This window comes from Dermacentor silvarum, chromosome 8, assembly GCF_013339745.2.
Source record: "Dermacentor silvarum isolate Dsil-2018 chromosome 8, BIME_Dsil_1.4, whole genome shotgun sequence".
In the NCBI taxonomy this organism is placed as follows: Eukaryota; Metazoa; Arthropoda; class Arachnida; order Ixodida; family Ixodidae; genus Dermacentor; species Dermacentor silvarum.
In genome coordinates, this window is record NC_051161.1 from 52,964,242 (window position 1) to 52,985,811 (window position 21,570).

Below are 21,570 nucleotides of genomic sequence, written 5' to 3' on the forward strand. Positions count from 1 at the left end.
ATTTTGCACGAACAAGTTTAAATCTAGTAGAAGCCAGACGCCGATGCGCGTGCAATAAAGCTTTTGTCTGCTGTTCGAGGAGATGTATCCTTGCTTAAGCCTATTGTTATCTTCTCATCCCCGTATATGTATCGCTATAGTGCATATAGAACATTGTTGCGCCGTCTGTACAGTTCGCCAATCTTTTGTTTCGTTTCGGTCTCTTATTTCGTCTGCATGTCTAGCTGCCTCTTGTTTAGCTTGCCATCTACTTCATTTGTCCATATGCCTTCTGCCTCTTCTGTTTTCTTCTTCACCTTTTATTTCGTTTATTATAGTTGTTTTACTGTGCTATCTTTTGCCAACAAGCCCATTTCCCGAATCTTTCAAGTGCAACTCAATTTAGCACGTGTATTCCTATTCCCGCCAAACCTGTTCCTTTGTATGCGAAGTAATCATTTTCGTTTTGTAAATTTCTCCAGTGGTTGCTTGCATTGTCTCTGTGCTCCATATACAAGCGGCCCAGAAACAGCCGCCGCGCGTCTTTTGTTACACGTCGAACAGCCATTCGAACGCGCGGACGTCACTGATATCCGCCCTTCTTTGTTCCAATGTATTCGAAGTTCTCGGAACTATACCTACAGATAGAGGCTCTGGTACAAAGGTATCGCGCCTCCTTTCCACTTGTCCCGCCCCGCCGTCTTTGTCGAATCTCTATTTCCTTACAATCTCTTGCGGCAGCGTGAAACGATTAAGAGGTCTGGACTCCGCCTACTGTGAAGTCGTTACCTCTTTCGCGCTTTTGCTTTTCGTACAGAATCGCGTCATTGATAGCGCTTTCTTTTTTCTTTTTTTTTTTTTTCAGTTGGCCGCCGCAGTAAGAAAGAAAAAAGATTGCATTTTGAATACTAAGCATCCCTTGCGCCTTGTTGAGCGACCACCATTGCCATTACTTGCCTTTTTTTGCGTCTTTGCGGTAGGTTGCGTCTTTAGCTTAACACCGCGTCCACTATAGCAGAGACAGAGCGAGCGAGAGAGAAAGAGAGATAAAGCAAGGCAGAGGAAAGGCAGGGAGGTCAACCAGACGAGCGTTCGGTTTACTACCCTACACTAGGGCATAAGGGTAAGGAGGAATAGAAAGAGGAAGAGAGTGAGCATTGAGGGCACGTGGGAGGATGCACAGGTACACTATAAGCGGTCTCTCAAACCGGTGCCCTACAAGTACTGTACTAGTGCACGAATCGCTTTTTGTCCCAGTGACGGATGTGGCCACGGTCCGAGTATCTTTGACTCAGAGAACGGTCTCGAGTGCAGTCGGTTAAAGTTGTCCCTACTATAACAGACTAATGTGCCATACGTACAGTAGCAACGAAGCTTATTGCCGAAATTCGCGCACCTGAGAAATTAGAGGGGTGCTCGGACTCGAAGTCGGTATTAGAGCTTCTGAGTAACATCCACACCGAGACATCGTGCAGTCAAGTTATTGTTTCAATTGCGGAACGTGTGCACAGCGCGCGGCACCCCGTGGACATGATGTGGTGCTTCAGTGGGTGCTCAGCCACATTGGATTATCCGGGACCGGCCGTGCAGATGAAAAGGAGGGACGGCCCCATGAATTACGCTTAAATGTGCGTTATTCATCTTTTCAGCGATGACATGAGACACATCGTGAAGAAATTCTCCATGGAATGGTCTTTGTCAACGTGCTTTGCCGATGCAGCGAAAAGATGGCCATTCTTTATGCGGTGGACCGCGAACTAAAACTAAAATTCAGAATTCCTGTTAACTTGCCGAGAGACGTATGGTGTAAACTTTGGTTCATTGACTTTGGCTAGGTGTGACCTTCACCAACCACCTCCTACATTAAGTAGGACGCGTTGAATCAGTATCTGTGCTGGTGGTGAACCAGATGAGGACACCTCACATGTGCGGTTAACTTATCCGCTTTGTGTCCAGCAAAAAATTGAGAACCGTGTGTCAAGTTTAGAATGATGGGGTAGTCCGGCGCTCTCTATATTCTTGGACCGTTGCTTTCTGCGGGCATTGTAAATAGGGCATTATTTGCTGTGTGGAATCTTTTTTTTTTTCGTCTAACCTTGTTTCAACGTACCGATATCAATGACACGACTCTGTACGAAAAGCAAAAGCACGAAAGAGGTAACGACTTCACAGCAGCCGGAGTCCAGACCTCTTAATCGCTCTTTTATTTTTAAATAAACTCAATGTGCGAACTTTTTTTTTTCGGCCTCGCGCTTTTGGCCTCGCTCCGACCTCACAAACTGATCACCTATCTATCTATCTATCTATCTATCTATCTATCTATCTATCTATCTATCTATCTATCTATCTATCTATCTATCTATCTATCTTTTGTGGTTGGCCGTGCCGCCGTTAGGCGGGGAAAGAAGCCCATCATATGTCGTCGTTATGCCACCAACGTCAAGCCATCGTCGTCGCCATCGTGCTGTCATCTTGTCGTTGTCGTCACACGCACGATTGCTCTCCTTACGCGGACACGTACTGCATCGCTTGGATACGATCAAAACTCTTATTTCCTTGCCGCTATCGCCGCAACTTTTCTTTGAACAGAAGCAGACATCAAGAACGTTTTTTTATTTATTTTTTTGTTAACCTAAAATAACAATTTCATCTTTTTGTCCGGCACCGCCGGCCACATTTGTGGCCCAAGTAATCACTACTGTTGCAAACCGCGAACAAAAGAGCTGGCAGTTCATGAACCGCGCCGAAAGCGTTCCTATACACACTCGCCTTGGTCGTAAATCTCTGTTCTTGACAGTTCCGCCGTGCCCGCCGACAGCGAGAGACCGTTGACGAAACGACGGCTTCCACTCCCCCTTCGCCTACACCTTTCCTCCTCCGCCTTCTCAAATCGGCGGCGACGCTCGGCCACTGGAACTACTATTAAAGGGATCCGCGTCGCAATGGGGTCGTCGCGCTTATGTTGGCGCTTTGGGACAACGGTGGGCGTGTCAGGGAGGTCGGGATACTTACAGTAAGGAGGGGAAAGGGGAGTGAGGGGGGGAGGGTGTTTTGGCGAGACGCTTTTGGCGAGGGTAGACAGACCGCAGACAGATCGGGAGACGGCCGTAGGTATACTGAGGGCCGTGCTCCACTTTCCCTCCTCCTTTTCTCTCGCACCATCCTCTCCGTCGTAATACCCGTGTCATTGTCGGCAGCTCTACATTTAATCGCTGTATAGTTCCGTTCAGCACCCGCCGGGGTGGCTGAGATGGCAATGCAGCCTCATGTATACGGTGCATTGGGTGCACGTTAAAGAACTCCGGGTTCTCGAAAGTACTATGGAAACTCAAGGGTCCTAAGACTGCATGGTGGCGCCGACATACAACAAAAAAAGCTGGTTTAATTAATAGCATTAATTGCAAAGGTGTTTACTACTCAAAATTATTCGTGTGTTGGCGCCGCCGCGCATCCTTGGGTGGCCCTTCAACCACGGGCACCGTGTTGCAGCTCATATTGAACGCGAATGTACACTGCGTTTTAATAGTAGACGGATGCATAAATTCTTCCGTAGATGTTATTCGTTGTCTCGGTATCTTCGTTTATTTGTTCCCTACGCACGTCGTATTTCTTTGAAAACAAGCAGCTGTGCTTAGGTCGAGGAGCTTGGAAGATTTCGGAGTGAGGCATTCAAGAAAACCTCCCCGCTTTCGTATAATTGTGTTTCTCGTGGTATGCACTTCTAGCGGCCATTGTTAAATTTGCGCCTGCTGTACTTTTCGTAGTGCTGCACCTTACTAAGTGGAGCAGCGCGCGCATCCGTCGCTGCCGGCGTCCATGCTGTTCCCGTTTCAGCTCCGGGAGGCCCACGCATAGTTGGGGAGTCGTCGTGTAGTGTGTATACGAGTGTGGGACGGAACGGTCGCTTCTGCCAGATCATCTCGCCAGCCACTGGACAGATGTATGAATATGCAGGATGGTGGCGATGACCAGAGAGTACACAAGGAACGTTTGTACGCTCCTCTATAGCTTGGCGCATTCGTTGCTTCTGTTGCGCCTTAGTTCTGCGTGGGCTCGTGAACGAGAAGTTCCTGTGAGTGGGCGCTCGAGGTCGCCCTACAAGTATAAATTATCCATGTGCTGTGGTTGGAGGGGCGTCCGCTAATGGTCCGCAGCGCTTCACCTCAATCAAACGTGTGAATCCTTCCGGTCATTACGCGGTTGTCTGTGACTTACTACGCTGTGTGTAATCTATGTCCGCACGACCTAACGCATATCTCTGTTGTGCAGGCGCGTCTCGGCGTTGCATATATAGTCAGTGCGGTGAGTAATAGCCGATGTCAGCTCAAGACATATCTTAGAGACCTTTTCTCAGCGTGTTCTGTGTCGAAATATTCAGTGTAAGAAGGTACACAGTGGTCCCTGAGCGCGGGTTAGTCGCTGCACCCGGAAATGTGTGCTAGTATGATGGATCGGATAATTGATGGCATTTCGAAAACATCCAGCCTGTTCAAACGCTGTCTTGCCTGCGAAGACCTCGTGCCTAATATTTATTTGCCTGTTTGGGAACTCACTCCTGTGTGTACTTTCTCGTGTGAACCAAAATGTAAACATAAACAAAGGATAAGGTGCGAAGTAAATTTCATGATGGGCACATCCAAAACTCCTTCGGAGCATTGCAACTGGTTGAGGCCGCCATCCTTCCTCAGGCACCACGTGAATAGGCGTTATTGAGGTTATCGAGCATCGAGGCCCCGAGCCGCGGTCGGTGCTGTCTGCTCATGCGCTTGACTCCGGTTTCAGCAGTTTTACAGATGTGTAATTGTGGAGTGACTTATGTATGCAGATATGGTGGTGGCAGCCGAAGTTTTTCCCGCTATGTTTGTCTCCAACATATTTAAGGCGAAAGCCTTATATGCCCCATGAAGCGAAAGATCCGGCGTCCCCCGTTAACATCGGATGGCAAGAAAACTCACGTGACCAAGTGATGACGTCGCGTTCCCGGCGCTGGAACTGTTGCGGCTCGCACTGCGAAATCCCGCCGTGGCCCACCCCCCAAAAATTGACCTGGCCCACCCCAAAACTTTGATTAATGTGGATAAAATTAATTGGGGTTGATTGATGTAGATTGAAGCGGATTAAGGCAAATTGAGGTGTATTAAGTCTGGTACAGATTAGAGCATGGTGGATTAAGGTGGAGTTTTAATTTAAGGTGATAACTTAGATAAGCCCTCATGATTTCGCATTCAAATCACGTAAGGATACTTAAGTTACTGTCAGCTTTTTTTTTTTTTTCTCGCAAGAGAAGGTCGCGGTACAGAAAAGACGCCTTTACCTGTTCCCAACCTGCAGCATTCGATCCAGAGTCTGCGACGCGTCATCCTTCATTGTCGTCGTTGTTATACTTGTCGTTGCTTCGGCGTCGTTTCCTTTCGTCGTTGTCATATCGGGCCAGCTTTCGCCGTTGATCGGTGTCATTTGACGCCTTTCTTTGAGTGGCTCTCTATACGCTTTTCTTTCATAATTTGCGCTCTATATCACGCGCGGATTGCCGACCAGCTTCTGCCAAGCAACAAGTGCGCACGCGCAGCTGCATGCGGCGGCGCTTAATTGGCCCATACGCACTCTGGGTGGCGCAACGTCACATCCTGTCTCTGTTTTGCTACCGTGCACCCTTGGCTTGCAGGTGAAAATTGCCCTGTTAAGCAACGCTATGGGGATGACTTACAACGAATGATTGAGGACCTGAGCCGACAGTCTTAGAGTGTATAGGCTTGAAAAGTAATATGCGGAAGACTGAGGCAATTTTCAATAGCTTCGCCAGAAAACGGGAGTTAGTGAGTCGGCCTCTCGAATCTGAGCAATAGTGCGTTTCTCTACGCCAATTAGTCACAGGGGACCTGGGTCACGAGAAAGAAATCTACGGGTGAATAAAAATGGGTTGAAGCGCGTACAGCAGGTATTGCCTAGTCATAACTGAAAGGCTTGCGGCTATCTCAGAAAAAAAAAAAAAAGTTGTACAATCGTAGCATTCTACCGTACTAACGTATCGTTCAGAAACTTGGCCCTTATAACAACGAAGCTAGCTTCGTTATTAAGCTATTCCTTAGCTTAAAAGCTAGTTCTTAGCTTCTGCTAAAGCTTGAGCAGAAACTGAGAACAGCGCAACGTGCGATGTGACAAAAAATGACAGGCGTAACGTTAAAGAGACACTAAATAGATATTAAGTCAGTTTGGACTGACAAAGCATTGTTTGAAAAAACAACGTCAATTTTTTTGTCAATTTCGCGATAACAAATTTATTATCAAATGGGAAAATGAAGGTCAGAGCTCCATTTCTTGAATTTCGCGCTGAAACCCCAGTGACGTATACGTCAATGTGACGTCACAGATTTCAAAGTATTTTTTTTGTTTCCGTATTAGGGCGCCGTTGCCTCCGTAAAAAGTCCCCAAAACTGCCATGTTCAATCTCTGGCTTCTGTAGAACTCAATGTATTCAATTTTTACTCATAGCAACTTTAGTTAGGCCCTAGCAGGCGCCGTCAAAATTCATGACGTCACGGCGTGCTAGTGCGGGAACTTCAAGGTGGCGTCGCCACCTGTTTTTCTCCTTGCGCCTTTTCTAGCTTACCCAGCTTTCTTCTCGTGGCAAGAGTGGTGATTTTAATATTGTAGAAACGTGCGTATTTACTAATACAGGTGAAATCAGTTTTCTCTTTAGCAAGAGACAGAAAGACGGCGGTGACGATTAAAGATCAAACGGGGGATAGCCGATATTGTTAAAGAGACTGAACGGAGTTCGGCAGGCAGTGTAATGCACGTAGGCAAATAACGATTATCCTACTATAAGTTACAGAATGGGTGTCACGAGAAGGGAAGCGCAGTCGAGGATGGCTGGTAATGGGTGGTGTAACGAGATTAGGATATCTGTAGGCGTTGGACGGAGTCAGCTCGCGCAAGTCGGCGGAAATTGGAGATCGCTGGGAGAGGCCATCGTCATGCAATTGATATAAAGTTGAATGATGATGACAATGACGCCTGATAGTCATGCAGCGTGCACTTGTTGTGGTGGTGGGGGTGGTGGTGGTGGGTTGTATAGCAACAGGCGGGTTTAGCCTGACGATCAAGGCCGGAAATTGCTCCGCCCAAGTGTCTCTTACTATATCACTGCGATGTTTCAACCACATGTTCATCAAACCAGTCCCCTTTTCCCTCACCCCTAGTGCAGGGTAGCAAACCGGACGCTCTTTTGGTTGACCTCCCTGCTTTTCCTCTCCTTGCTCTCTCTCTCTCTTAAGAATGCAATAAGAAGACGTGAAGTTTCTTTGGGGGCTATAACTGATCCTTCGGGGAACACAAGGTGTTGCAGGCATTCCTTGATACGGGTGACCCGTCCTCATCTCTGTCCTTCTCTTTCTGCGCAGACTGTCGTGAAGGAGGTGCCGAGTCCGGGCGCTCCAAGAAGGCTTCTGGTGGCGGCGGGGGTGGAAGTGGTGGCGGCGGCACCGGCCTGGGCCGCCTCTTCCGCACGTTGGGCAGTAAGAAGGAACGCTGCAAGACCTCGCCGCGCCACCTGGCCTCCAGGCTCAGGCCAGCCGCCGTCGGGTCCTCCACGTCGGCATGCAGGCAGCCGGACGCCGCTGCGGCGCAGCTACAGTGGGCCGCCGCCCCAGAAGGTCAGTTCTATATGCATTTCACTACAGATGTGTGTGTCGGGGCCCAACAAACCGCACGTCTACCCAAATGGCCTGAATACCTATGTCCCCAAGCAACATTTATGAAACGTTGTCGAAATGTCTTTCTTAGATATAGGTATACAAAAAAGCTTGAAAAGTTACTAGGAACCTGAAAAGGCCCCAGAGAGCTGCTGTGGGACTAAATATTTCCATTAAAACGCAATCACGACAAAACAGCGCTGTTTATGCCAATAGAGGGGAAGGGAGAAACAGCAGATGGAATAGAGAGCTTTAGGGCGTTCACATCGAAAGAGGGAAAGGAATACAGACTTTAATGATAGGCTGGAGACGTTTTCTGGCTGATCGCGTGGCATGCTAGGTGCTGAGTGATAGTCACGGTGTACACAGTGATCACATAAGCACACAAACGGGGTACAAGCGTCGGATAGGAGGCTCTGCATAATGTGCAACTAAGATATGCTGGCACCGTCCGTACCTCTATAAGAATGAACCACCGGCGTCCTGCTGTATCAACTCTTGCTTTAGCCGGATGCGTCCAGACAAGCCCAGCGTCGATGACCATGCTGGAGGAGCGCATCGCCATCTTGATATCCTATAGATATGCACATGCACGTGCATGTGCATATGCTGATTCTCGTTGGGGAACATTGCAATACTGGTTTAGCTATAGACAGAATATTTATGTGCAGAAACGTGCGCCTGGTAACAGCTACAACGTGTTGACTTGCTGCTCCAAGTGAGGTTTTAACTCTACCTAAAGGTTCTCCGAAGTGACTTGGACCATGCAGTACGTCCTTGAAACGATACTACTTTAGAAGAGCCACGGTTATTACGCAAAGGCGCGAGTTTTTGGGTGACGTAAGGGGGAAGATCACTTAAGCAGTAGTTTTCAGTCGTATGTTAAGTAAGCGCACCTCGTCTTAGACATCTTACGAATGTGTTGTCTCGATTTCGGCAAAGCAATCTTTTATTTGGTCAATCTCACCACCTTTGGATTCCTTTGAAACGATGCTCGCGGCTGTAGCTCGCACTTAGCTCTTTCAACAAACGAAACAGTCTACTAAGTGTATCTGGCTACTTGCCGTTCCTTTAATTGTCTTATTCTTGTTATTGTCATTGCCGTAACATATATGATCATGCATCCCCAGCAACGCTGGGGGCGAGTGGTAATAAACGACTGGGGACCTTATAAGCGGAGATAGTGTAAGAGTAGAGTTAAATAATAATAAGCAGAAGACAAAGGTAATGTTGAATAGTGTGGCAAGAGTACAAGAATTCATGATTGGCAGCCAACCTGTAGCATCTCTGCAAGTACATTTGTCTAGGTCAGTTACAGGGGATCCTGATCATGAGAAGGAAATTTACAGAACAATAAAATAGGTTGGAGTGGACACGACAGGCATTACCAAATCCTGGCTGGGCGCAATTACCACTGTCGTTGAAAAGAAAAGTGTGCAATCATTGCATTCTACAGGTCCTAACATATGGGGCAGAAACTTGGAGGATAACAAAGGTCGAGAACAAGCTAAGGACCGCTCAGAGAGCGATGAAATGAAAAAAATGTTAGGCCTAACGCGACAGTAAGAGAGCGATGTGTATCAGAGAGCAAACGGGGGTAGCCGATATTCTAGCCGACATTAAGAGGGAAAAGCTGGAGCTGGGCGGGCCATGCAATGCGTAGTTCAGATAACCGGTGGACCATTAGAGTTACCGAGTGGGTACCAAGGGAAGAGAAGCGCAGTCGTGGACGGCAGAAAACTAGGTGGAGGGATGAAGTTAGGAAATTTGCAGGCATAACTTGGAATCAGCTATAGCGCAAAACATTGTTAATTAGAGATATTCAGTAAACATAAACATAGACTGATGATGGTAATGATTGTCGTCATCGTGATTAACTTTCAGTCATTTCTCATAAGCTTCTCAGTTGACCTGACATCTGGTTGTTAACGGTATGACATCTGAGCTTAAAGCAGCAATTATCACTGACGCAACCTTTCAATTTCACTTTTTTAGAAATTGGAAATATGCGGTATTCGATTCGATATCCGAAGGTCGTTTTTCTCGAACGTTCTATATTCGATTTCATTCGGACATATTGTTATTCGAATACCCTTACTGAAAACAGAGTTATCTTTAGAATACTATACATAGCCGTCTAGCCGTCTAATCTGCGAACCCATTTTCGTTTTTATGACAATACATTATATTTATATCAAACAACTAACGCTCATATTTTGGGCCTGTACAAGTTAATCCAAAAGCATGTTTGTGAAGGGTCTCTTATAGAAGAATAACGAAAAAAAAAAAGATAGGAAAAAGAAAAGACTCGGTGTCTGACGTAAAAACGTAGTTAGCTGAGGCCTCAAGCTCTCTCACACCGAGTCGACGCAGGTGTTGTATTTCGCGCGCCAGAACCACCGTCACCGGCTCCTAACGACGTATTCGCGTAAGCCCAACAAAAGCAGGCGTCGTATATCTCTGACGGCGTTCACGTATAAGCGCACAGTACACGCTCGTTGTCGACGGCAGTTATAGCGCCCCTGTTTTTAAGCAGCCATCTATCACGTCACTTGTTTGCATAGAGCGACGCGCTTAACAGCGTGGGACCAGCCTCTGCTAGGCGTGAGCGCTCCAGTTAACAAAAGGGAAAACACAGGAGATCGACCTTCGCATGTTTTCCCGCTCGTGTGTTGTTTGTCACCCTATGGAAGTGAAGGAAAATGAACACACTTGTTCAGTAAAAAAAAAAACACAAAGCACACAGGCGTGCACGCGCACAACGCACACACACACACACGCACACGCGCGCACAGCAGTAAAATGTATTCTTCTCGTGTGTTTGTGTGCGTGGGCGTGTATGTAGCATATTTCTATCTACTGTTTTGTACACCGTGTATATTGCTTCAAGGTTATATTAAAAACAAAAAGCACAACCAATAAAAAAAAGTGTGCATCCTGCGCTTGTGTAGTTCAAATTCCGCACTAATGCAGCTCCACTTACGCGAAGCCTGGGGAAGTGCGACGCATTGATGCGCCGTTGCTGAAGAAGCGCTAATAGCCGCGGCACACTGCACGGCAGCGTCAGGATCCTGTGTGATCTCTCCCGCTCCTGCTCTCGGCTGCTCACACCCACATATCCAACCCGCTGATGAGCCACACGTGATTTCTTTCTTACCTTCCTTCTTTCTTTCGTCTATCTTTCTTTCTTTATTTACTTTTTTCCATCCCTATTTCTTTCTTTCTTTGTTTACTTGTTTCCTTCTTTCTTTCTTGTCCCTGGCTCATACCCGCATATCCAATGCTGGTATGCGATTTTAACGAGTTTCTGCTAATTAATGCGCTTCAATGATTGATTATTCCTGTCCTTTAACTTATTCTGAATCATGTTAGCTTATTTTGCACCGGTTTTCATCAATTCCGCACTTGTTTTGGCCATGTTTTTAGCACTTGTTTGGAGCGTGATCAGACAGATCACACGAGACGCCGACAGCCCGGGCCCCTGAAGTGCGTCGCACTTAAAATTAATTAAATTGCGCTTGAATTCGATGCATAGGCTCTCAATTAAGTCAGTGAGGCGAGCAACCACTGTAATATCTACAGCTTATCATTAACTTCTGCATCTTGCCCTCAGTTTCGTCCCTGATGGTGGATTTTTTTATCTCGTGCTGGACCATCCTTTGTCTACGCTGTTAAACTCGGGAACACATGATTGTCTGGTTCATTCGCTGCAAGGTCGCAGCTTTAACAGTAGTATCCGGGAACGTTTAATAGTAAACAGAAAACCTCTCACTCTTGCCTTTTCCTTCCTTTTCTCCTATATTTCATTCTTTGCGAGCTTGAAGGGACACTAAAGCGGAGTACTAAGTGAAACTGTACTAGTAAATTACGTTTAGGTAATATCAAAATGGCCGCTCATACCGCGAGTGGATGCATGGAGGGGTTTTAAGCAAAAGGTGTGGCTTGATAAGCTAGGAAACACGCAAAAAGAAATAGAAAAAAATACAAGTGGCGACGCATCCATAAAGTCCAAGCGCTAGTTCGCCGTGGCGTCATAGATTTAGGCAACGTCTGCTCGATTCTAGCTAATTTTTTTTTTATTTACTCATGAAGTAGGACCACGTACACTGTACATTTCATAGGAACCAAAGACTGAACTTAACATATTTTGAGTAGTTTTCGTACCCCGAGACCGGCACAAATGCCAGAATATAATTCAAATTTGCTACGTTAAACTATATCGTAGACGCCATAGGCGTGCGCAGGGTGCAACGAGAGTGGGGAACGGAATGTTACCACAGACCCCCCCTCCACATACACACGCATACACTCGCTTCCTTAGGCCTTCTTATATTGTGCCATTACATTTTAATTTTAGCACCCAGTGAGAACCGAGTCTAGGGAAATGCCAAAATTGGTGCCAGAATTTTTGTCGTACAGCCCTGCCATTCTGATGGCACCGCTGTCAAGGTCATGTACCTTGCGGCAGCGGAAGGTCTTACTGTACAAATGAGAACCCATGCGTAATTTCACAACAGGAAGCTAAACCTGCATATGGGACTCTACGAGTTTCGATGCCGTAGTAGTATGAGTCATAAATTTCAGTTTCGGTGTCAAGTTAAAAAGACAAACGAGAATTTTCGCCTCCATTAGAGAGCTTTAGCGTGTCTGTGAATACCTTAGGGAGTTTCAGCTTACCGTTAGCCATTTGCAGAAAACTGGGTTACCGGAGATGTAAACGTGAACGGCCGGGTTGGTGGTGCCTCCTGGTGGCGCAAAGTTTAATCATAAAGGTCACACATCTGTTTTTACAGTACGCAAGTATATTGTAGTTTGATGCTGGTGTATAGAGGTTTCCGCAGCGATGCAATTTGATAGTAGATAGTTTTAGCGTGTCCGGTATTCAGGTATAGGCAATGGCCTTTGTTTAATGCCGGATTACCGGAAGCTGGCCGCGAAATCTTGTGACGCTTCATCTAACCACAATGCCTTTAGAGAGGTTTTCGTGTTCCATGAATGTTCTTGTCGAAAAACACAACACATTTAAAAAGACATCCTGTTCACGATTACGCCGCTACAGGAAATTTAACCAGCAGCGAAGTAGGATACACTTGGTTACTGCAATAGATTAGCTCTGCGTTTGTCTGGTTGAGCTCTGCACCACCATTTGACTCCACCCATCCGGCCGCCCACGTTTACGCCTCCGCCAACCCGATAATCCGCAAACGACGCCGATATGTCAGACGCGCTAAAACGCATTAATGTTAACATGCAGCCTATTTTTTTTTTTTCCTTCAGCAAGAACGTCCATGTAAGAACGTGCTGTATACGGACGACCTAAAACTGTTTCTTACCAAGAATAAGTAGCCAACGTTTTTTTTTCTGCCAAATGAATGGATTTATGGTTTTCGCAGAACACTTTAGCAGTTATTTTTTTTTTTTTTTGTCCGTATACAAGCGCGCAACCATTCACGTGAGTTTCGAGTCATAGGAGCAGCTCATATGTTGACCTCGCGCTATCCATACCGCTCTTGCTTGCGTGCGTGAAAATGGACGCTTTTAACACTGTCGGACACGTTCGTCTAGCTTCGGTTTACCTGATCTATTTTAGGTACAGTGAAACTCGTCACGTCATCTGGCGTAAAACGCGAGCAACGTTGAGTTTGCGCACAAGCGACGTCTTCCTGTTTCCCCTATACACATTGACGCATTTGCCCTTCGTGACACACGCTCTTGCAACTAGCACACGCAAAACGGACGTACGGCGGCTTGAAATACGTGGTTTGTGTATTTGCGCGTGATCACTCAAAAACTTTACCCGGAAAATGGCGTATTTCGTTGCAGAATTTGCGCACCCCTGCTTTGGCTTTACGTTACGCTGATGTTATATACTCAGGGAAGCGTTCTTGCGAATCTGGAAGGCAAGAATAAATGCAAGCGCACACGCATCTGCAACGTCACTGCGCAGATGCGACATTGGTCTTCTGTCTTGGTTGCCTGCGCACTCGCGACTACTTGCGTCTAAGCATAAGATGTGCTGCCTGTGAGCCTTTAAGTTCTCCAATACACAGTCTGTTATATCCTAACACCCGCAACTCAAATACTGCCTCCAATCGTTTTGACTGGGCGCCCCACGAGCAACATGCTAGGTTTCCCAAGTTTTTCTTGTTTTTTTTTTTTTTTCTCTCTTTCACTCACTCACTACTTCTTTCGCCTTTATTTCGCTCATTGTCCTTCTTTTTTTTTTTTTCTTGACGACTCATGAGCGTCCAGTTCTGGGGCCGAACTCACAAGACCTTTGACTTCCTTCGCCAATTATACGCCCAATACAGTTGAACACCTCTACAACGAACGCCTGTACGGCGAAATGTCCTGTATAACGAAGGATTGATTATGTCCCGGCCAAATTTCTTTCTTTCGTACGCATTGTGAACGCCTCTACAATGAAGATCAGTACAACGAGTTTGCCGGTACAACTAAGAAATTTAAGCGTCCCCGACAGCTGATTTGTTGCTTTACAACGAAGTCGACGTAGCAATGCCGCTAGTGCCCCCGCAGACGTCACCAAGATGCGGTCTGCGCTAGCGACGTACTTGAAGGGCGTGCCGATGACAGTAGTCCTGCTGTAGTTCTCCAGGGAATCGCTCAAGTCGTACGCTGCTTGTCGTAACGCATCAACGGGTGCGACGGCTGACGAATACGTCGCAGTTGATGACGACGTGGTGAATGTAATCGTAACTAACGAGCGACGACGTCTTCAAAGAAATTTAAGGCAGAAAGGACGCGAATGTCAACGAAGGCGGCACTGATGAAGTCCCTGTAAACGAACCAAGAATTTTGGTAGCAAGGGAGGCGATAGCGGCATTCGACGATCTGCAGCTTTACTTTGCGTATAGCTCCTTAGTTTCGCCCCGAGCATGCTGTGAACTTCGTTGAAACTTTGATGCGAACTTCGTGCTGCAGTCGCACATTGTGTAAGACTCAAGCAAAATTAGCGACATATTTTAGTAAGTATCTCTTGAATTCATGTTAAATAAAGGTTTTCGTTTCTTAAAAAAGCTTAGTCTGCTCCATTGGGGACGGTACGGTGCGCGACATTTACAACTAAGTGACCTGTATGACGAAGGATTTTTGAGGTCCAGAGCATTTTGTTATAAAGGCGTTAGACTGTATAATGATTGGACTTGACCTGCTCTGATGAAAAATTCTAGCGTAAGAACTTTCTTGCGTATACGCGTTCATACTTTTGCTAGCTCCTGGACATTTGCAGCAACAACTGTCAAATTAGCTTTATAATTTTGTTTCATGGTTGGGTAGTTCCTTCTTTCTCGCCTTCGTTTCTTTTCTTTTTTCTGCCCTTTCTCTTTCCACTGGTATACAGGATATACACTTGGAAATATGCCCCGGTTAATGCTCCCGTCTTTTTCTTTCCTGTTCCTGTTTCGTGAAGGTTCACTTTCAAGATTCCTGCAAAATTTAAATGATATGCTCTATGCCTGTTTGCTGTATGCCGTCCAGCAGACGTTATATGACGACCCATCATATGCGAATGATAGATGCATTTCAGGCCTCAAGCTCGACGTTTTGCTGCATGAAATTTATCGAAAGCTTTGTATAGTTGGACGGCTCGATTCTGCATAGAACTTTCGCCAGACGTTGCCTCCTCACTGACGTCATCAGTCTGTGGCTTTGCCGTGACCTGGCATACCTGACATTATTAGCCCATGGCTACAGCTTCACGCCCCGTAGCATGATCGTAGCATTTGACGGCATTTCCCGTTAGTGCTATATGACGTGTGCTCTGACGTCATCCGTGCCACGGTGCGCGTATGTCGTCAGAGGACAGCGCTGCACGTTTCACTGAGATCGACATTTTTTCAGTCGTCTATTAAAAGAACGCTAAAGATTAATATCAGGTTAAACTACGTTACTAATTTGCCTTTCTGCAGTGGTAAAGCGGCCTCCCTTAACGGGAAGGTACAGGCATGCTAAGCCCTAAAGCGTAAGGACCAATGACCGGTGGCTACGCGCCACACCCTTTCCTCACGAGGTTGTTGTGACGTCATGGATTTTGGCAGTGTCTGCTCGTCACTATACCTAAGCGTTTTTCGGTAACGAATGAATACGCTGCATTTGAAAGGAACCGAAGGCAGATCAAGTTTCGAGAACATAAATTTAGAGCTGAGCCCAAGCAACCTGACTGTGGAAAATCCATTTAAGTCCATGACGGCCATGCTAACGTGTGGGCGCTAAGGTGAACGTGGACGATAAATTTGTAAAAAAAAAATTTAAAAAGTATGTTTGTCTTTCATATACTTTAGCAATACTTAGCACTTTCATATACTTTAGCAATATAATTCATTTTCCGCAAAAAATGAAAGAACTTAAGATTTTCAAAGAATACTCTGATCTTGTGCCAACTTCCTCGTCGAACTTACACCAGTCTAAATTATTGTAGTGGTGCTATTTGCTTTCCGTTTAAGATCTACGTATGAAGATGATTGCTAAAGGGCGGCCTACAGCTGTAGGGAGTCCTTGTTCTTCCTTGTGCATCTGTGACAGGCAGACACGATATAAGTATCACGCGCCCCGCGGACTGCGCATGTATACTTTGGCTATCGTAAATGATTGTCGATGCCATACGTTATCATTTCTCTCAGACCACTGATGGATGATGAAATTTCCGTGTTATCACGTGCGTCGTTATTGATAAGCTCGTCTCCCGATATTGCGTCAACAACTAGACACGGGGCGCTTGGTGTAAATAACCTGCGTATGCTGGAGAAAACAGCAATTGTTTTTACTTAAGGAAAAAAAAAATGTGTGTTAGATTTCTGAGCCCCTATTTCTTTCTTTGTGTTTTCTTCTTCTTTCTCTGCGATTTGATTCACTTCTCTTTAAACTATACACAGGCCAGTTGGTGAAATCAGGTATGTATATAGCATATCATGCGTATCAAAGAAACTATATTGCAGAAGTTTGATGATTAGGTTGGTCACGTTCACCTTGTGTGTGTGTGTGTGTGTGTGTGTGTGGTGTGTGTGTGTGTGGTGTGTGTGTGTGTGTGTGTGTGTGGTGTGTGTGTGTGTGTGTGTGGTGGTGTGTGTGTGTGTGTGTGTGTGTGTGTGTGTGTGTGTGTGTGTGTGTGTGTGTGTGTGTGTGTGTGTGTGTGTGTGTGTGTGTGTGTGTGTGTGTGTTAGAGAGAGAGAGAGCTCAAAATGTCCAGTTTTATTGATTTCTCCAATAGAAGAACTGGTGAAGAACTGCGCTACTGGCACCTTCGACCTCCAATGTGGTCGAGATGTGTAGTCGGAACTGTTTTCAGGCACGAGGCGCCCACTCCGTGTCCATCTGTGACTCATCAAGAATGGTGCAGCCATGGTGGATGAAAAGATTTTCCTTCATGCCCCGGAACACTGCTTGAACTCCGAGATAACCGGCGAGGCGCAGCGCCGACAAACTCAATTGCCAGGGCCACCGTGGCCAGGGTAGACTCACCCTATAGCCAGGGGCCATACGTGGAGTCATAAATGTGGCACCCATGCCGTATTTCCGGCTTTGCAATCGCTTTCGGCTCACGTAGCCAGCAAAAGCGTAGCCTTCGAGATTCGTTTCTGTCACTAGGTGGGAGCCGTCGCCGAGGCGTTGATTTGGACACCACCTCTGGGGTCGACCCCCATAGACCTATCTATTATCAGCGCCAAACGTTTGCGAAGTGCGGATTTCAGTAACGAGATGAATGATCGCTCACTTTGTACCTGCAACCAGTAAACGGCAGCAACACCGTGTTTATTGTGCGTACTGGAGCCTGCCCACAATCTGATTTCCACGCTGTGTGCCCAGGCTGCGTAAATATGCAGATCTCTCGCCGATCCCACGTCGCGTAAACTTTTGACTCTGAATGTAGAGATCTCAGCGCTCTGGAAATGGAATGAGAATGGAAATGTAGGCACTGGCGTCCTGGGGTCCCCCACGTGGTCGCGGGTTCGTGACCTGATCGCGCTGGCCGCATTGCTCTTGGGGCGATATGCGAAGGCACTCGCTTTCTGCTCATTGATATTATCGCATAAATCATCTTTTTTTAAGCAACAGGTGGTGCGCTCCTTTCCGTTGTGTGGGGAAATTAAATTGACCAGTAGAGGTTCTCGGCGTCATTTGCGATTTTCTCCAGACCTCACTGCCTGTAGTGTTCTTTTGAAGCCACTCCATCACTACGCCCCTCACCGTCTGTGACACCGTGGTACGGCCTTTCGCTGAAGGTTCTCGTTCGCTCTTTATCGCAGTGTCGCCACCGTCGTCGGGTCTGCAGCAACCGGGCCTGGACGAAGAGCTGCTAACCGACGACCGCTGTCTGCAGCTGATGCTCGCCGTCCGAGAGGGTCACATGACTGGAGACCAGGCGCTGAACAGGGTTGGTGTTTGCACGCTCGCCTCATGTTCAAGCTGAGCGAAATATTATTGACGCACGCACACAAACACAAACAAACAAACAAACAAACGAATACAGACTTTGTGAACAAGGACAGACGAGGCGCTACACTCACAACTAAGGTTAATTGAAAGAAAGGAACGCTTGTGTATGCACACGAAAAATGTCGAAGTACAGATACAAGAGAAACAGCAATAGCACTACCATGTGGCGTCTATGAGGGTGATTTAATCTTGGTAACAGTGACAGTGATCACCTGATTCACACGTTTAACGGCTAGAATGAATCAGAGAGAGAGAGAGAGAGAAATGATTTAATGAAAGGCAGGGAGGTTAACCAGGACTGAGCCCGGTTGGCTACCCTACACTGGGGGAAGGAAAAAGGGGAGAGAGAGATTAAGAGAAGAATAGAAAGTCCACTCTTGATATCGCCGACGTAGCAACAGATCTCTGTTCTATCACTGATTATCAATCAGTCCGGGTCATAGACGGTCACTCAGTCCTGTAGTTTTTAAAAATCGCAGCAGCGCTTTTGTGGCCTTTTGCAGCTGTGATATTCGAGGCCATGGTCCCAAGATCTTGCTCAAAGTGAACGGTCTTCTATCTAGCCTATTGAGAACGTTGCAGAGGTCATGTCTTTCGTTTTGAAAAGATGGACAGTAGCATAGTAGGTGTTCTATAGTCTCATCGACACCGCAGGCATTACACTCGGCGCTATCAGCCATTCCAATCAAACACGTGTAAGCATTGGTGAATGCAACACCCAAGCGTAAGCGGCACAGCATTGTTTCCTCATTTCGCGGAAATCCAGGCAACAGCCGTAGCTGCATAGATGGGTCGAGAGAATGCAACCAATGTTGGACGAATTCAGTTGTATGCCACTTCTCCAATGTCATAGTTTGCGCTAGCTTGCTTAGGTGTTGGGCTGCGTCAGTCCAACACCTACTTGAATACTTGATGTATACTTGAATGAATCAAGTATACATCGGCGTATATAGTCTCCCTTGAGTCGTGTTATGTTAGCGGTAAAATACACGTATGTTCTCGCATTTTTGTCTGACGCCCACACGTAGTTCTGTGCTGTACCAGATTTTTAACCCGTTAACTGGCAAGATAAGAAGGACTTGACCCTAGACTGGTTTTATTGCTTTAGTTCTTCCTTACTTTGCTCAAATGCATACCAATTGAAATATTAAACGGTTTATCTAATAACTAAGCGAGATACAGTAGGTCAAAAATACTGTTGACCAGGTGGTGAAAGGTAAATGTATGGTCCAAAACTGGTCTCTTGCACTTGCTATGGCAAGGTCAATGTGTGTTCTTGAGATGTACATTTATGGAGTTAAGAAATAAAGCTTGCTTAAAAAAAGAAAAGGGGGTCGGCATTGGCAAGAATATGACCCCCACATGCACTAAGAAGGTAACGACGAAGCCATCAGGTTTTGTGACCAATACTACAGCTGCTGCCTACGCTCGAGATTTTAGTGAATATCACTGTTGAGCAGGTACATAAATAAGGGTAAATTGAAAGGCACAGACTAATATTTGGATTTGTCTACTTTTTGCAGATGCTTTTGGTAGGTGAACAATATTGTTTAGCTACCAGTTAAAGTATTAAAGAAACAATAAAGTAAGAAAACAATTTCGGCTGTATTAGTAAATTAACCCCCCCCCCCCCTGAAAAGGCCCTAAAGGACGCAAAAGGAAATACAAGTGGCGACGCCAGCGTGAAGTTCGTGCACCAACTCAACGTGACGTCATAGATTTTGACGGCGTTTGCTCGGGCCTAGCTTATATTTTTTTATCACTTTTCGTCTGCAAATATGGAGTATAATGTATTCTGAAAGAGCCCAAGACTGAATTTAATAAGTACGAAGACTCACAATGGCCCAAATCCGAGAAAATTATTTAAATTCTGCGATGTCACACTTACATATTGGCGCTGACGTGTCGGCGGTGAAATAAAAATTTTTGGCCGTCATTTTCTCTTCTAATAAGCAACCTATTACTACGATATTAATGAAAATAGAGCTTCGAAAGAATGATTTAGCAATCTGAAGTAATTTAGTGTATTTCTTTAAGTGTTTCATTTAAGTTTTAATATCACTGCTGTTGACTACTTCTCCATCTTCCTGCTGCCCACCTCTGTTTTTCTTCGGATTTCTATACTATAGAGGTCAGGTGCGAAGATTTTCACTTTCAACCTCACTTCCTTCTCTTGCCCCCCCCCCCCCCCCCCCCCCCCCACATTTCTCTGTTTTCGCAGATTCGCCAACGGGGCACACTGCGATTCCGCAACAACCGAAACCGCGAAGAGGTGAGTGACCCTCGCAACAGCGGTCAACAGACCTCGTTTACGATTCGCGCAACCTGTTCAGTGCACCGCCCGATTCAATGGGCTGCTGCTGCTTCGGCCGGTACCACCCACGCGAACGCCGGCGCCCACACCTATGGTCAACTTTAAAGGAGGCTGTCGTTTTTCAAACACGCCTTCCGTTTTATGTTTATTGTTTCGCGCTATCCTTCGTTGTCTGGTGCTTTCGACCTCACGAGGTGGGGAGGGGGGTCACGTGAACATCGCGTGGTGCGTGTGCTGGATTGCATCTCAATGCGCCCCGCAGGAGCGTGTAGGTTTGTTTACACGTCAAGCCGGAGGGGCTCGTTAATGCGTTGGGCTCTTCAGTGTTCTTTTTGTTCTGCATTTTTGGTTCGCTCTTATCTCATAGCCTCCTGCGATGCTCGTTGTCAGCGGCGGGTGCTCGAAGAAGCGATACGCGAGAGATATGGCAGCTGCTGGCGGCACTAGAGAGATGAGAGGTCTCAGGGTGTGGTGCGAGATGTTGATCCGGGGCTTCTCGCTTTCGCTGCTGTGGTCTCGGATTGCGGATGTTGCGTAAGGCACGCGATGTGTGAGGCGGGTGCTTTTGTTTATGTACGAAGCACGCCCGGATTGCTCAGTGTATATGGAGAGTTTACTGAACACGGTGTGCGTAAGTTCCTCATTTCGTGTTACGCGAGGCCATTATTCTTTTCGCTTTAAAGCGCCGAAGTGCCTGGGAAGAAAGAGGGCTCTCGCTGCGGCCATCTTTCATCTTCTGCTAAAGGAGGAAAGGTGCCAGGTCAACTCCTATTGTCGGCGCGGTGTGTATACTGTCCCGTCCAAGGGGGACGCGTAAACTATGATGCGGTAGGATTCCATGTGCATACGGTGCTCCGAGGTGATCAAGTGTCAGTTATTAATATTTATTATTATTTGGTTTGTACACATATAACACAAGGACACGAAGGAAATAGGGAGGGAGCAAGCTGGACAACTGCCACCGAGAGGGGCACAACGCCTTGCCTTCTCTTTCAGGAGGAAGGAATAGAGGAAATGAAAACGCGAGGAAAGAAAAGAGGAAATGAAGAAATGACGGAGACACAAACAGAACAAAACAAAGTACAAATAATGTCTATAAATGGGAGAGAGAATAGAGTAAAAAATGGAACG

At 46.5% G+C, this 21,570-nt stretch overlaps 1 protein-coding gene across 1 annotated transcript in view; it reads left to right on the forward strand.

The window, feature by feature from the left end:
* The window catches only part of LOC119461235 (uncharacterized), a 315,477-nt gene that overhangs the window by 207,431 nt on the left and 86,476 nt on the right, over window positions 1-21,570 (forward strand). Inside the window, exons 6-8 of the mRNA XM_037722465.2 lie at window positions 7,383-7,634; window positions 17,936-18,063; window positions 20,347-20,397. Of these exons, the coding sequence (XP_037578393.1) occupies window positions 7,383-7,634; window positions 17,936-18,063; window positions 20,347-20,397 (431 nt within the window). The remainder of the gene's footprint in view (window positions 1-7,382; window positions 7,635-17,935; window positions 18,064-20,346; window positions 20,398-21,570) is intronic.